This window comes from Nicotiana sylvestris, chromosome 7 (genome assembly GCF_000393655.2).
Source record: "Nicotiana sylvestris chromosome 7, ASM39365v2, whole genome shotgun sequence".
NCBI lineage: Eukaryota > Viridiplantae > Streptophyta > Magnoliopsida > Solanales > Solanaceae > Nicotiana > Nicotiana sylvestris.
In genome coordinates, this window is record NC_091063.1 from 94,893,056 (window position 1) to 94,910,480 (window position 17,425).

The following is a 17,425-nucleotide window of genomic DNA, read 5'->3' on the forward strand; positions in this document are numbered from 1 at the left end:
GCCTCTTTTCGCCTTCTTTTGTCTTCTTGAGCTGAGGGTCTTTCGGAAACAGCCTCTCTACCCCCGCGGGGTAGGGGTAAGGTCTGCGTATACACTACCCTCCCCAGACCCCACTAGTGGGATTTTACTGGGTTGTTGTTGTTGTTGTACTGTGATTGGGCTTGTAAGTATCTCTACCTTTGGTGCAAGATGTGGATTACTAATTTAACTGTTTGACTGTGGTCTTGGTGGCTATCATTTAACGGTTACAAATTAGATGAGTTTGAGCAGCAGTTGTTGGATCTTAAAAGTTGGTGTTTTCAGAATAGACAGTCCGTGTTGTTCGTTAAGTTTGTAGAGAAGGTGAGTCAGTCCTACTGCGTTGAGTGATTAGTTCCCACATTGTAGTTAAGCCTAAGATGTTTTCATGTTGACATTTTATTTTTGGTATCTAATGAGATTGGTTCCTTAGCTTAGTTGGACATGTATATTGTTGGTACAATTACCTAGAAGGAACTATTATTTTGAAGTAAGTTGCTTTGAAGTGAACCAAAAGATGAAAATCGATGGATAAATATTTGAGATTTGAATGACTTCAGTATGGTAGTACCTAGTTGAGGATAATTTCGATTTGTGAATCTAGGCCGATAAACCGCCCGATAAGAGCTAAACTGATACCAATCCGCCCGATATCTTATCGGGTGGCTAATAGATTAATACATTTAAAAACCGATAACCGTTAAGTCAAATCGTTAAGAGTAAATAACCGCCCAATCCGCCTGATAAGCAGCCCTAGCTGAATACCCTAAGATCTTTTACTCCAAGTCCACACCATTTCTCTGGGGAAGTGACTGTCTGCCAATTCACTAGATGATACTTTCTAGTTCCATCCGCTGCATCCCAAAGAAAATTCCTTTGAAGCCGCTCCAGTTTTTCTGTGATGCTCACATGAGCTTGCAACAGGGACAAGTAATAAGTGGACATACTCGATAAAGTGCTTTTGATGAGCACTTCCTTTCCGCCTTTTGACAAGTACCGTTTTTGCCAGCCTGCTAATCTTTTTGAACCATTTCGATCACTGGATTCCAAACCGTAGTATCCTTATGCGAAGTGCCCAATGGGAGACCCAGGTAAGTAGTGGGAAGGGAGCCCACCTTACATCTGAGAACATAAGACAAAACATCAATGTTAGCAACCTCACCCATCGGGAAAATCTCACACTTGCCGAGGTTGATTTTGAGACCTGATACTGTAAGTACGTGATTTTTGCCCTATATGAAATACTCCTATAAAATCCAAGAAGATAGATTTTTTTTATAATTATTTGCCATTTTTAGGAATTTTTATAGATGTTATTAATTGGTTGCATTTTTCTTGCATGTTTAATTTTATTTAAATCATGAAAAAATACCAAAAAATGTCGCGCATTGCATTTAGGATCTAGTTTTATATTTTTAGGATTAACCAGTAATTATTTGTTTTATAAAAATCGAAAATCACAAAAATTCTTCATTTTTACACTTTTCCCTTTTATTGATTTTTTCTCTTTTAATTTGATTAAGTAGTTTTTATAATTTTTATAATTGGTTAATTAGTTTAATTTCACATTTTTAGATAATCTAAGATTTTAATTTCTAGAATTTTTAATTAAAAAAAAAGAGAAAAAGAAAAGGAAATAAGGAGTTTATTTAACTGGGTTTAAATTCGAAACTTGGGCCATTTTAAAGCCAAAATCAGCCCAATTAAATGACACCAAAATCTGTCCAACCCAAACCCAATCTCTCGCCCCAAATACTCATTACCCTTTACCCTACCCCTACCTATAAAATGACAATTTGGAAACCAAATGGAGGAGACCCTTAGCAAATACAGACGAAACGGCGCATCCCTTCTCTGATTAAATTAAAAGAATAGATCAGACCTCCATTTTGAAAAAGAGAAAAACCAATTAGAGCGAAAAAAAAGGGTTTGCTTCAGTCTTTCCCGGCTCTTCTCCAAAAAGCAGAAGAACGTTAACCCCCCCCCCCCCACCTCTCTCATTCTTCTTTCTTCTTCCTCTAACCCATTTCGTACATGCTCTTCAAGAGCTGTTTGAAGAAGATTTTCGAAAAGAAAAATAAATGAAGAAAAAATCCCAAAATCGGATCCAAAGAGCTAAAGAGGAGGAGCTTTCTGAAATTTAGGCTTCTAGGTGTCTCTTGGAGAGTCAAAATCACTGCTGCTCAACGTTGAAGTTGCTGTTATTTGCATGTCTGATTTCTCTCCGATTTTCTGACTTCTGTTTGGGTTTATTTCCTTCTCCTTGTCGAAGTTTAAGGTAAGTGTTCTAAATGTACTGAATCATTTGATTATATATCTACTTCTTTCTTGGTTCGAAAATTGAGTTGTATTCCTGGAGTCATGTTTGTTATTTCAGATCTGTTTATTGGGTTTGATTTGTTAGTGAACATATTCGAGATCAGATTCAGTCAGATTTGAAATATGGACATCTTGGGATTTTTAAGTCAGATAAAACTGCATATTTGCTTAAGAATTGCTTAAATGTTTAGAAATATTCTTCAAAGTGAATTGCAAATTTGTTTTAAGTTTTTTTTTTGAATTGTTCTTAAGATATAACCGTGTGCAAAATCTCACTGTTGTTAATCATTTTAGGACTTCATTTGTAATGCAACAAATCTGTTCTCAAGTAGGTTGAAGTATGGATAGTTTTTCTTTAATTTATTTTTAGAGTTTGATTCGATCTTTTCCTCAGTGCATTGGGCTTCAACGTAAGCCCATTTGCAGCCATGTTTCGGACCCTTTTGGAGGTCATTTGTTTTTGACCCACAGTAACGTTATCTTGAAATGAATTCTTTTTTTTTTTAAAAAAAATAATTGAAAGAATCCCACTCATTAATTTAATTCAATTGAAGAAGAATTCTTAAGTGTTCAACATTCTGGCAATTCATATAAGTCAGTTTCCAAATTTGCCTTGATTGGTGTACTTTATTTCCAATAGTCCATGGCCCTCAAAACAAAATTTAGAAACCCTTTTGTTAGAATAATCTGAGGCGCGCCATGCCAAATAAAATCTCAAAACCCGTGGCCCTCGCTTAATTTTCTTCAAAATCCTTAGAACTCGAGGCGTGCCATTTAGCGAATTTTCATGGCCCTCGCAAAGTTGCAAACGCGTAATTGCTTTAGGCGCGTTATTTTAATAATTTACCTTCTTAAACTCGGGTGCGCATTTATGTGACCCAAATCCAAATCTCAACAATGTTAGATAAAATATGTCGAAAACCGTGGGTGCATTTATGTGACGTGGATCGAGACGTATTTTAAATAACGTTGCAATTTTCCTTAAAAAATAATGAAATAAAGCGGTTAAAGTTTAAAATTGCACCATAGGTTAGAACAACAACAACAACAACAACCCAGTATAATCCCACTTAGTGGGGTCTGAGGAGGGTAGTGTGTACGCAGACCTTACCCCTATCCTGGGATAGAGAGACTGTTTCCAAATAGACCCCCGACATCCTTCCCTCCAAGAACTTCCCACCTTGCTCTTGGGGAGACTCGAACTCACAACCTCTTGGTTGGAAGCGGAGGTTGCTTACCATCAGAGCAACCCCTCTTGTCTTAAAAGGTTAGAACATATATTAAAATCAGATAATGAGCCAATTATAATAGTTTAAGCGACCGTGCTAGAACCACAGAATCCGGGGGTGCCTAACACCTTCCCTCGGGTTAACAGAATTCCTTATTCAGAATTTCTGGTTCGCAGACTTCAAAAGGAAAGTCGAAATTTCCTCGATTTGGGATTTAAAATAAACCGGTGACTTGGGACACCAGATAAACTATCCCAAGTGGCGACTCTGATAAATAAATAATCCCATTTCGAATAATGTCACTTAAATTGGAAAAACTCCCTTATATACTATCCTTCGGGGTGGTGTGTAAAAAAGGAGGTGTGACAGATACTATCTGAATCCACTGCAGGACCTGCTTCAGGTAGGTCAATTGATCCATATCGGCATCACAAAAAACCAGGGTGTCATTCGCAAAAAAGGAAATGAGAGACTCTTCGGGCACTGGGCACCCCGATCGGAGCTGAGAATCCTCTCAAGAAGCCTCCGCCCGCCGCACGATCCATCATTTTACTCAAAGCATCCATCACTAGAATGAATATCATGGGGGATAGGGGGTCTCCTTGCCTGAGACCCCTGGAGTTGCCAAAGAAACCACACGGGCTACCATTAACTAGGACAGAGAATCTGACTGAGGAAATGCAGAACTTGATCCATCCCCTCCATCTTGCCCCAAACCCCATCCGCTTCATAATGAAATCCAAGAACTCCCAATTGACATGGTCGAAAGCCTTCTCAAGGTCCAGCTTGCATAGTAAGCCGGGATCTCTATTTTTCCTTCTGGAGTCTACAAGTTCATTTGCCACCAAAGCGGCATCTAGGATCTGCCTACCTTCCACAAATGCATTCTGAGAGGACGAAACAGACACGTCAAGAACCTTCTTGAGTCTATTGAAAAGCACTTTAGAAATAATCTTGTAAATGCTCCCCACGAGACTAATAAGCCTGTAGTCACTAATACAAGATGCACCTTCTTTGTTAGGCACAATAGTAATAAAAGAAGCATTGATACTTCTCTCGAAAACACCATTCACATGGAAGTATTCAATGGCTTCCATCAACTCCCCCTTGATGGTGTCCCAACAGAACTAGAAGAAGGCCAAGGAGAAACCATCGGGGCCGGGGGCCTTATCGCCAGCACAACTCGACACAGCCTCGTGCACCTCCTCCTCCTCGAAAGCCCTTTCTATCCACTCATTGTCTCCCTCCCCTATGTGGTTGAACTCTATCCCCCCAAAGTCGGCCTCGAACTAACTTCCTCTTTGTATAAGTTCTCATAAAACCCCACTATCGCCCTTTTTACCTCCTCCTCTCCCTCAATCCTCACCCCATCCACCACTAAGGATTCTATGAAGTTTCTCCTTCGATTTGCAATCGCCACCATGTGGAAAAATTTGGTATTCGAATCCCCTTCCTTTAACCATAGCGCCCTCGATTTTTGTCGCCAACTAGTCTTTTGAGCTATTGCTAAATCGACTATTTCCCTCTTAACCTCCCCCAATCTCTCTTTCTCAGATTCATCTAACTCCCTCGCCCTTTCCCCTCTCTCTAGATCCCCCGATTCATGCATAAGCTCCCTCATTTTAACCTCTACCCTCCCAAAAAGCTCTTTATTCCACCTATTAATATCTCCTTTGAGCAATTTAAGTTTCTTCGAAAGACGGAGTGAAGGTGTCCCTGATACCCCGTAGCTTGTCCACCCCGTGATAAAAGCAAGAATCGTCAAAAAGGAGTTATGCAAGAATTCAAGGCAATACGAAAGATCGAATCTTTTGTTTTTCTATTTTCTTTTTAAAAATATTAAGCAAAACCATCTTCAAGTGACTATAATGGACAAGAACTAAGTTTACAAATCTCATTCTTTTGGAGTCTAGCATCAAGCTCAATCACAATTAAACCTAAAATTAACACAGTACATTGGATATCATTTTGGCCAATACTCCTAAAATTAATCAATCATTCGAGAGTAATACATCATGAGTAAACTATACAAAAAAAGTTTGTACAAATCATAAGTTAATATAGTTAGACAGACGCACATTTAAAAGTCCATGATGGGATTTTAATATATAGGGAAATATTGTTCACGAGGTTTTTGGGATACTAGATACTTTAAGTACGTAGCTAACAAAAAATTGATAGTTTAAGCATGTTTTAGAATGAGTTAAATAGCTATGTGTAGAGTTACATGCCATGTTTTTTAGATAATTAGCGGGAGAAATTCAAAAATAGGCAGATTTACAAGTGGTCGTTCAAAAATAGCTCAGTTTCAAAAGTAATCGAAATTTAGCCACTTTTCATGTAAAGATAAATCTGAACGAAAATACTGTTCAAAATCTGGAAAAATACTCCAGCATAATCTACTGTTATACTGGAACTCCAGTCTAATATATTGGAGTTCCAGTATAATATACCGATCCAACATAATATACTGGAGTTTGGAGCACCGGTGCTCCAGTCTCCAATATATTATACTGGAACCAGCAAAGTATACCGGACCAGCATAATATGCTGGAAGTTCATACACAGGTGTACCGAACTCTAGTATATTATGCTGGATCGGTTTCTGTTGCAGCAAAATAGTGGCTATTTTTCATTGACTTGATAAATGCTGACTATTTTTGATTGACCAGTCCAAAAAATGGCTAGACCGTATTATTTTTATATAATTAGGGGCGTGTACTAGAACACACCTCTAGAAATACAATGAGGGATTTTTTAATATGAAGGTGAATAGTTCTGAGGCATATGATATAGGTTAACTGGATTTTAGGGTATTAACTCTTTTCCAAACACACCCAAGGTGAAAAAGTTAAAAGGATAGCATGTAAGCACAATTTCAATTCCAATGTTTATTGCAAAACAACACTTCCTCTCACTCTCTACCTCGGCCGGCGTTCCTGTGAAAATCCGACGAATCTCCGAGCTGACTTCAGCGGTCTCCGAGCATATCTCCAGCCGGAAGTTATTGATACTCGAATAGACCTTGTAAGCATCTTCAGTCTTCAGCTCAGGACTTAGGGTCAAGTTCCAACCTCTTATTCTCTCTTGAATCTTTGTTCTTATTGGAGTTTTATTTTTTGTATGCACCTAATATTAAAGTTTTTATATGATTCAGCATTCTTCTCGCTTGCCAATTTTTTGTTGTTGCTGACATTGGTAAAAATTACCCCATAAACGTTGTGTTTTTCGTGATTGTGTTTGTTCAGGGTTTCGTTTTCAATTTTACTGAGTAGTATTCTATCAGCGCCTATTTAATTGATCTTTTCTTTTTTTTGAACCACACAGTATGATAAATGGACCCTAAGTAGGTTTTGCAGTAGGTTGGCACTTGGCAGTCAGCTTAAAATTCCTCAAACTATGTTGAATAGAGCATAAATGGATATCCGAGGACTTCTATAGCTGTCAACTAATTTAGGATTGATGCGTACTAGATGAATTCTGTTGGCTTTTATGGTTTTGGTCATAATGAAGCTGAATGATTGTTTGACCAGTTAAAATTTGGATTTCTTCTTATTATTTAACCCTTGCATGAAGATTAGTGTTTTCATAATTTGACATTATATGTTCTTTGAATGTAAGAATGGCATCTATTGGACAACCACAGTCATCTTTGAAGAGACCTAGTCCTGCAGTTAACAGAGAAGGAGATAAACTCATTATCACTCCTTTAGGGGCTGGGAATGAAGTGGGACGGTCCTGCGTTTACATGTCTTTCAAAGGAAAAACAGTCTTGGTAGGCTACACGTCTTTGTCATTCTTCTTCAATTTTTTTTTGGGCCACAAGTTCTGAAATCGATTAATACATTTGATCTTTTTTGGCAGTTTGACTGTGGCATTCATCCAGCTTACTCAGGCATGGCTGCTTTGCCGTATTTTGATGAAATTGATCCTTCAACTATTGATGTTCTTCTAATAACCCAGTAAGTTTTCTCATTTCTGGCCTTAGTTCTATAATGTTCATTTTATTGTTTGAAAGATTGTGTCTCAATACAGCACCTCAGCACAAGTTTTTTTGTTGTTGATATTTTAGCATAACTCATTGATTAAGAATTTAGGTACTTAGTGAATTTAGTTAGTACCAAAAGCCCCTCTTGGCGAAAAGTCAAGAAATCCACAAAAAGTAAATTGAATCTAATTAGGCTAATTTAAGGATAGAGAATACGAGATAGGGAATATAGATTCTTTTGCATTTTTTTTGTCTTTCTATTTTTCTTTTTCCAGCTTTATTCCATGACTGGTTTCTTAAACTTTTTTCTTTTGTTTATTGTTTTTTCTCTTGGTGGATGATTTTGAATGTTGAGTGTTAATTCTTTATGGAAAACAGCACTTATGGTCCTTGTGTTATTGCTTAATTTCAGTTTTAGTCCTTGTAATATTAAACAAAGCACATTTAACCTTTAATTAAATAATGTGAGGTTTTTTGGTCCCTTCACTAATGGAATTTAAAAACAAACTGACAGCTAAATATTAAGAAGGGGCATTCAGACATTTAAATTTTTTATTTATTTAAGTTTTTAATCCATGCCTCCATTTAGGTTAGTAGTGGGTTAGTCATATTGATATTAAGTGGCAGTAAATTGAATAGGTATTGCAGTACAGGTACTTCTTCTCCCAAAGTGTTCTATTGCTTAAACGGATGCAAAACTCATCTGAGCTAAATTCATGGTGGAGCCTATTTGACTGTATATTGGTTTGATTCTTTATCAAGTGCATGTTGCTAAAGGCTCCAGAAGAGGAGTGGTTAAGTTTCAATGCAAGAAGAAAAACAAATTATAAAGACCGAAAGAAAATGCACGACTAAGTAGAATTAATATTATCGGCTCTTATGTTTGGGTGGTTCTATGTGTTCTTGGTAGAGCTTTTCTCGGATCTTCTTATACAAGAGGAGTCAGGAAAAAGGGCACTGCCATTAACCAAATAAAAAAACTAATCTTTCGTTGAATCCAAACGGAAGATGGGAAGAAAAGGGTTTCTTTGCTGGGAGACAATGCAAATTAAAATGTTAAAATTAGGTTATTCTTTTGTGAGGTTTTGTTGCTGAAAATTGTACCTATAATATCCAAATTGCGCCTCTTAGTAGCTACTATTAGTTGTTTTTTTAAGTTCCTTTGGTGAAGGGAACAAAACCACTCATATTGTTTAATTAAAGGTTAAATGTGCTTCATCTAATATCACAAGGACTAAAATTGGAATTAAGTGATAACATAATATGGGACAGAGGAGATAATTTTTTAAATCGTTCTCTGCGCGGACTTTCATATTTTTATTATTATCGTGATTACATACTTAGCAGATGAAAAAGAAGATTTCCATTTTGTGATTATACTCTCACACGTTTGGAAGTGCACAAACTTCCAATTGGTTTGAAGTCGTCAATGGACTAGCTCATCATTGTTTGAAATTATTTTTGTTATCATTGATAGAATGGTCCAGATATGGGACCAATGCTTCAAAGAGCCATTGACGAGTTATTAGAAGCAAAGCGGCCAATGTTCCGAGAAAAAAAAAGCTTTACTAGATAATCTCTGCTACGTTTCACCGGCACAGGTACTAGGTAACATTGTTCACCAAAGCTTGGATAGATGGTGAGAAATCACCTAGTATTTTGCCTCCACTGGGATTAGGGGAGTGGACTAATCTAGTTCATCTTATTATCTATTCTGTGGTTCTGATTTTGAGTGAACTAGTTAGTGGACGTGCATTGTGCATGTACTCCTCCACAATGATTAATTTTCTTAAAAAATCACATAAGTATTATTTTATAAAATAAAAGCATAAGCTCCTGAAATTGATGAATGCTAATCCTATTAGCCTCTCTACCTTCTTAAGATAGGGTTAAGGTCTGCGTACACGCTACCCTCCCAGACCCCACTAGTGGGATTACACTGGGGTGGTTGTTGTTGTAATAAAAGAAAAAACCATGTCTCATAGAAGTTCTCCATCATCATTTAATATATTTATCTGAAATTTTGTTCTAGTTTTACAATTTTATTAGCTTAATCTTACTGTTTATCATACTTCCTTTTTAGTTTTAGCAAGACATAATCCTTGAACATTTAAGAGTTGTGATGAAATTTTTCTTAAAAGGCTATTTTAAAGTTTATTCGAGAAGATAAAAATAGGGTTGCTATACTGTTATTACGATTCTTAAAAAAATTGTCAAGTAACATAAATTGAGAAATTGAATTTTATGCCTTCTCAATTTATTTTCCCTCAAAGGTTTCAATATTAACTCTGTAGTAAGCTTTTAGTTTTATACATTTTATCTTTTACTATTTCATCCTCATTTCTTCAAGTTTGCAAATTTTAACCAAGATAACTCTTAATGCTTTATTATATATAACCGATTTGTTCATATTGAAACAAATTTATGGTCTCTAAGATTTGGGTCAAACTTGAAAAATGAATTTACTTTTATGAATTTAGGAAAGAATAGTATTGGATTCTTTTGCTAATTAGTTAATTCAAATACTTAATTATTTTTTTCAATGTTAAAAAATTTTATTTTTTATTGATTCAAATTCTTAATATTAGCTCAAATCAAATTTTAAATATTCAATTTTAACTTATATATATTTAATAAAGAATTCTTTTCTCAAATGATTAAAAAAATCGTGTTTTGCACTTTGTGTTTGTTGAAGCATTAGCGCTATTAACTTTTGCAATCATTTTCTTTCTCTTTATTTCTCTTTTATATTATAAATGTTTCTTAGTTGTTTTTGTTGAGTGTAATTTTTAAATATATAATTATAATTTTATGTTATTAATACTTATACACAAGGAAAAAAACATGAAAAATAGTTTTGTAAATGATTATTAATTATTTTGTTGTTAATAATTGGCCCAAGTAGCTTTTGACTTCGAGTAGAATAAAATCTATAGTACATTGTTCTTATAAGATTAATATAACTATTTTCCATTTTTTTCTTCTTTATGGAATTGTTCGTATCATGCATCCTATATTTTAGTAGAAGTAAATTCAAGATGATAATAATTTATTACAGGCAAAATCTTAATAATTTTAAAGGTCTAAATATTAGAAGTTCTTATCTAGTTCAAATAACGACAGGTTTAGAAATTCAAAATTTTAGTTAATTTCAAAATCTTAAATATAGCCGTGGAAATTGCCTCTTGGAAAAATGCAGGGTAAGACTGCGTACGATAGACCCTTGTGGTCCTGCCCTTCTCCGGACCCCACGCATAGCGGGATCTTATTGCACCGGGTTGTCCTTTTCCCCCTCAAAATCTTAAATATTAGGATAATAATTGAATGACTATTTTGTCTAGTGTGAACTCTTTTTTGAAAGGTTAAAAAAAGTGAACAACATTTTACTAAGGTCTTTCGTGCTTTTAATATAATATAGATTACTTGCGCCCCCTCTAATTGTCTCTGCAGTGTGTTCAAGTCCTTTGACATGCATATTAACTGTTGACCATTTGTTTAGCTGTTTCTTTTTTATCCTGAATTTTTTTGGTCCCTTTTCCTTTTTATCTTACTCCAAGTGCTTGCATTAACTTGCTCTAATGCTTTGCAGTTTTCACTTAGATCATGCTGCCTCCCTTCCTTATTTCCTCGAAAAGGTTTGTTTAGGGGTTCAAAATCTTTTTACTTGCAACTGTTTAGTACTTTTTTGTTGATTCATATTAGCTCCTTTTATTTTCAGACTACATTTAAAGGGCGCGTATTTATGACTCATGCAACAAAGGCCATATACAAGTTGCTTTTGTCAGATTATGTTAAAGTGAGCAAAGTTTCAGTTGAAGATATGTTGTTTGATGAAAATGATATTAGTAGCTCCATGGACAAAATTGAGGTTCGTTTTTCAACATCCCATGATTGATCTCCAAGCAGTGTCTGATTAGTCGTCATGCAGACATTTATGAAATTTATTCATTATCATGCAGGCATACCATCACTTTGCGTAGGGTTGTTGTATACTTGTTGTATTTATCACATAGAATTATATGTTTATGTAAATGAAATTGTTATTATTATTGGTGACAATCATGTAATCATGCTGACGTTTATGCACTGAAGAAACATCTTTTACCTACTCTGGTATAAGGTTTCACATTGTGTTAAGTCTTAATTGTGGCTATCTGACATATGAAGCATGCCCTCGATATTTTAGAGGAGATTGAGATTATGGAACCTAATGCTAAGTTATTTCTAGGATAAGCGAGCATTTAACAGATCTTGGATGGTGCAGGAGGTTTTGTTGATAAGCCAAATTATCTCTCATCATATGTCTCGATGATATTAGCTAGGATACTAAGTTCCTACAGGATCATCGTAATAGTTATTGGGACGTGCATTTTAGTGGTGCATGGACTCGTATAGGAAGATTGAGGACCTACTAAGATTCGGTTTCTTGCTTATATATGGAGTATTGCATCACAGAGCCCCGGACTGACCTGTAGGCATGCTAACTTAGAACGAGAAGTTGAGCCTGAACCTGCATAGATTATTGGTTATTGATGGATGCTCACCTAACAGGAGATCTTCTTTCAGATATTATGTTTTTAGGTATGTATCAAAAAAGGGGAAAAAACTGTCTTAATGGGATTTAACCTACCTTATCAAAAAAATAACTGTCTTAATGAGAGAAATCCCTTTTCAGTATGGTATTGTTACCAATCTAAAAAATAAGTATGGTATAGTTACTAATCTCTCAAAAAATAACTTTTTCCTAAAAATAGTATGGTATAGTTACTGAGTCAAGTGTAGAGGTTGATTATAAGGATATACATTGATTTCATATTAGCTTTTGTTGTTAAAGTAGTTGGCAGAGGAGGTGAAGTTTAGGACAGCGATGCAGATGAAGCTGATTTAAGATAGTCAAATTGCAGTGCATATTGCTTTTAAGCCAATATTCTCATCTGCAAGAAAATACAGTTTCAATGTATCTCTTCATTATTTTTGTTAGCTTACTTAGTTGGCAAATATACTCCCAAAGCTCTCAGTATATGCTCTTCAGGTCATTTTAGAATGTATTATGTTTGGTGTTCTTTATAGTTTTACTGCCGAGAGATATTTACTTTTACACGCATGAGGTCTATAAATAATACGCAAGAGATCTTTGCAGGGTTATTTTCTTCTATTCAAATTGTAAAGGGTTATTTTGAACCATTTCCTATGTTCAGCACCTAGAATGTTAGACATACTTGTTATAGTAATTATGATACTTCCCTTTATTTCATGTACCTTTGATTCCTATATGAGGAGCTCTTTCCTTTACTCTTTCTTCACTAATTCAATGGTAGCTTCTCCTTTCTCATGTAATTAAACATTTTAACATGAAAATAAGTTCAAATGAAGCAACAGGTTTGAACCGTGCCCCAAACAAAAGCTTGGTATTTAAGCGGGGAGTAGAGGGGTGGGCCCATCATCCACTTAGCTTCAAACCGTGCACCACTGACCTCGAGAATTTCTCAATTATCAAAAGAAAGTTTGAAATGAATCAGTATAAAAATCAATTTGCTAAAATATTAAATTGTGGTGGAATAGGTGTCGTGGAGGCAGGGTTGGGGTGGAGGTGAGGTGTTAGTTGTGGGAAGGGATGGTGGGAGGAGTAGAGTATAGCTAATTGGGGGATGCGATGAAAACATTAACACAAAAAAGCTTCCTTGGCATATGAACTGGAATATGCAATCAAGGCAATATGTTATTTCTTCACCGAGAAGGTAGGATTTTGATTGTGTTGTTTGATCTCTTTTGACTATAAGGGGCCGTGCAGTGGAAATTTAAATCTTTTGGACTCTTTTGGTTTCCCTTTTATTTAATTGTCCCAAAGAGTGTTAAATGTTTCTTAGAGAAGCAATTGATGATAGATTGTGCTTTTCATATAGCTAAGAGAGTTTCAGACCTTTGTGTGCATTCGTTGCAGCATCTGGGTTCCATGAAATGAATTAAATTAATCTTCTTACTGGTTATAAAAAAAATTGATGTTTTCACTGAGAAAATGGATAGATTGTGCCTTGAATATGCCATCATGCCACATTAGACATCTGCAATCTGGGAGAAATACATGCAGAAATACATGCAGTTTATGAATGTCAGAGAGTATAGGCACTAATTCATGTTTTGGTTAGACCAGTTTTATAGTTATTGTTTTTGTTTCTAATTTCATATTGTAGAGAACCATGTTTTATGTGTAGGTTCACCACTTTGTTACATTTTTCATACCACTTGTATAGTGATTTTTTCCCACCATATCAATGGATATGGGTAAGGCTGCATACACACTACCTTCCCCACCCTCCCAGACCCCACTTGTGGAATTACTGTGGGTTTGTTGTTGTTGTATCAATGGATTACTTTATCATCTTTTTAGAGAAAAGGCATAAATTGCCCATTAAGCTTGTCCAAAAAAGTCATTTATACACCTAAACTTTACGGGTGAGCTAAAATCCCACTATTCTAGTTTGAAGTGAATTTATTTCCTTCCTGAAAACTGACTTGGCAAAGAATGTGTTATCAGATTCTTACATGCGCGTGGAAAGAAAGAAAAAAGTTAAAAACTGAGTTAACTATACACGTGTCATATTTTGTGTTTGGATGTTGTCAACTAATTAGACTTAATTATTTATTCTTAATATCTTTTTTATTTTTTATTCTTTACTCTTTCCTTTCTTTTTCTTTCTCTTCTTTCTCTTCTTTCTCTCTTCTCCTTAATCGTCTTCCATGTTCGTGGTCTTTAATGGCAAACCAAATCATTTCTGTCCGATCAAGATTTGGCCAGTGTTTGGCCGAAAAATTGTCGTCGCCGCCAAAAACCCCATTGTCCCTCGCCAGAAAACCCACCTAGAATGACCTTCTTTGTCATCCGTGAACCAAGGACCATGTTATCAGAAATTGATTGAATTCCAGCAAAAAATCTCTGTTTTGGTTCAATTTATCGAACAACACAATATATAGCAGGGTTGTCTCTATGCCCGCTGAAATAAACTTAATGAAGTATCACTATCTTACATAACTTTCAAGGCTTGCATAATATAAGTCATATTTAGTAAAAATTGGAGCTTGTCCAGTTGGGTCTTCTTCTGAAAACTGTAGTACCAACAAAAGAAAGTACCTTTTGCATTGAAATTAATCAACCCAAAACTGTTCTGATTCGCAACATAAAATCAATGAAAATTTGAGAAATATGGACTAAGTTCTTGGACCACCCATCTCCAAAAAAAAAAAAAAACATACGACTGATAAAGTCAATAGCTTGAAAATTCTCTCAAACTTAACCGGAAATTAATTTAAACTTGCTAGAATTTTTTTCTTGAATGCTCTGATTTTTGTTCTCTCTGTCTAGTGGTTTTTTTTTCTCTTTTCATTCTTGTGAACTGTTCCTACTCTCGCTTGTCATCCAAGGAAGAAGATTTCGCAGGATAGAGGTCGTAGGTCTGTGATGTTTAGTGTAGAAAGGGAGAAAAAGATGATGGAAGGAAGAAGTGAAGGAAATGATGGGGTGATTTTTTTTTGGTTGGGGGAGGTGCTCTATTGAAAAAGAAGAAAAATGGAAAACAAATGTGACAAAAGCAACCTGCAGACTGGATCTAGTTGTAATATTTTAGGGGGCAAATAAATTCACTTCAAATTAGAATAGTGGGGTATTAGATCACCCGTAAAGTGTAGGTGTGTAAATGACTTTTTTGGACAAGTCTAGTGGGCAATTTATGCCTTTTCTCTCTTTTTTTTTTTAAAAGATTTAGCAAACATATATGTCTAGGGTTATTTGACATGTGAAATCTTGTTCTGCAGGTTGTCGACTTCCATCAGACTATGGAAGTAAATGACATTCGCTTTTGGTGTTATACTGCCGGTCATGTCCTTGGTGCTGCCATGTTTATGGTTGATATTGCTGGTGTTCGAGTTCTCTATACAGGAGACTACTCCCGTGAAGAAGACAGGCATCTCCGTGCTGCTGAGACCCCAGAATTTTCTCCAGATATTTGCATTATAGAATCAACTTATGGTGTTCAACTCCATATGCCACGTCAGATAAGAGAGAAGCTTTTCACTGATGTGATACACTCAACACTCATGCAAGGCGGTCGGGTGCTGATTCCTGCTTTCGCCTTGGGACGTGCACAGGAACTTCTCCTCATCCTGGAGGAATATTGGTCTAACCATCCTGAACTTGCTAATTTCCCCATATATTATGCTTCTCCACTTGCAAGAAAGTGTATGGCTGTCTATCAGGCTTACATCAATTCCATGAATGAAAGGATCCGCAATCAGTTTGCCAGCTCAGATCCATTCAATTTCAAACATATTTCTTCCCTGAACAGTATTGAAGATTTTACAGACAACAAACCATGTGTTGTGATGGCAAGCCCAGGTAGTCTTCAAAGTGGTTTGTCAAGGCAGCTGTTCGATAAATGGTGCTCTGACAAGAAAAATGCTTGTGTTATACCTGGGTATGTGGTGGAAGGGACCTTGGCGAAGACTATCATCAATGAACCGAAGGAAGTCACCTTACAAAATGGCTTGAGTGCTCCACTTAATATGCAGGTTCATTATATTTCATTCTCAGCTCACGCGGATTATGCTCAGACAAGTACCTTCTTGAAAGAACTTATGCCTCCCAACATAATTCTAGTCCATGGAGAGGCTAATGAGATGGGAAGGCTCAAGCAGAAACTTACCTCCCTCTTTGCTGATGGCAATACTAAAATAATTACGCCCAAGAACTGCCAATCAGTTGAAATGCACTTCAACTCTGAGAAAATGGCTAAAACTGTTGGAAAGCTGGCTGAAAAGACCCCTGAAGTGGGTGAAATCGTCAGTGGTTTACTTGTAAAGAAAGGTTTCACTTACCAGATCATGGCACCTGATGATCTCCATGTCTTTTCTCAGCTATCCACTGCAAATGTCACACAGAGAATTACAATTCCATATTCAGGTGCTTTTGCCGTTATACAACACAGGCTTAAGCAAATCTATGAAAGTGTAGAGCCCTCAACAGATGAGGAATCTGGTGTTCCAAGTTTGCGAGTGCATGAGCGAGTGACGGTGAAGCAGGAGTCAGAGAATCATCTCTCCCTTCATTGGACAGCGGATCCAATTAGTGACATGGTATCTGACTCCATCGTGGCATTGGTTTTGAATGCCAGCAGGGAGATGCCTAAAGTATCAGTTGAGTCGGAAACTTTGATGAACGAGGAGGAAGATGCCAAGAAAGCTGAGAAAATAGTCCATGCACTCCTTGTTTCTCTGTTTGGTGACGTGAAATTTGGGAACGACGGTAAGCTGGTAATAAATGTTGATGGGAATGTGGCTAATCTTGATAAACAAACTGGTGATGTTGAATGTGAAAATGAAGGTCTCAAGGAGAGAGTTAGGACTGCATACCGGAGAATTAGAAGTGCTGTGAAGCCAATACCGCTTTCTTCAGCTTAGTCTCTTGTACTTTTTCTTTACTGAGTTAGAGTTTGTATGCAAGAATAACATTGTACTTTATTTTCAGCTTCATAGATAGGAAGCAAAATATATTTTGAATTCATTGTTCTGTTCTGTAAATCTCTCTTTTCCCTCTAATTTGTTTGATCTGAAATTTCTTCTGTTCCAAGTTGTGGATGTTGGTGTTATGCATTTGGGTAATTTTGGTATATTTTTCTCCAAGGTACTATGTTTATTTTCCTTGGATTTGGATGTTTGAGCTGGAAGAAATTCTTTACCAGTCCTTTATGAACTGGCCATGAATGTTAGCACAAAGTATCTTTGAGCATGTGATCAGAAGTTTTAAAAAGCAATCTTACACGATTATTTGCTGCTCCCCTTTCAGGCGTATCCCATGAGATGGCATTTCTGCTAGATGATT

The 17,425-nt window shown here is 36.2% G+C and overlaps 1 protein-coding gene across 1 annotated transcript; it reads left to right on the forward strand.

Moving 5' to 3' along the window:
- The first annotated feature begins 1,909 nt into the window (after positions 1–1,909).
- Positions 1,910–17,173, forward strand: LOC104216883 (cleavage and polyadenylation specificity factor subunit 3-I-like). The gene is made up of 6 exons (XM_070150445.1): positions 1,910–2,296; positions 7,188–7,341; positions 7,431–7,528; positions 11,144–11,189; positions 11,273–11,422; positions 15,364–17,173. Exons 2-6 carry the CDS (start codon positions 7,189–7,191, stop codon positions 17,002–17,004), a joined length of 2,088 nt encoding a protein of 695 aa, XP_070006546.1. The 5' UTR covers positions 1,910–2,296; position 7,188; the 3' UTR covers positions 17,005–17,173.
- Positions 17,174–17,425: the final 252 nt, after the last annotated feature.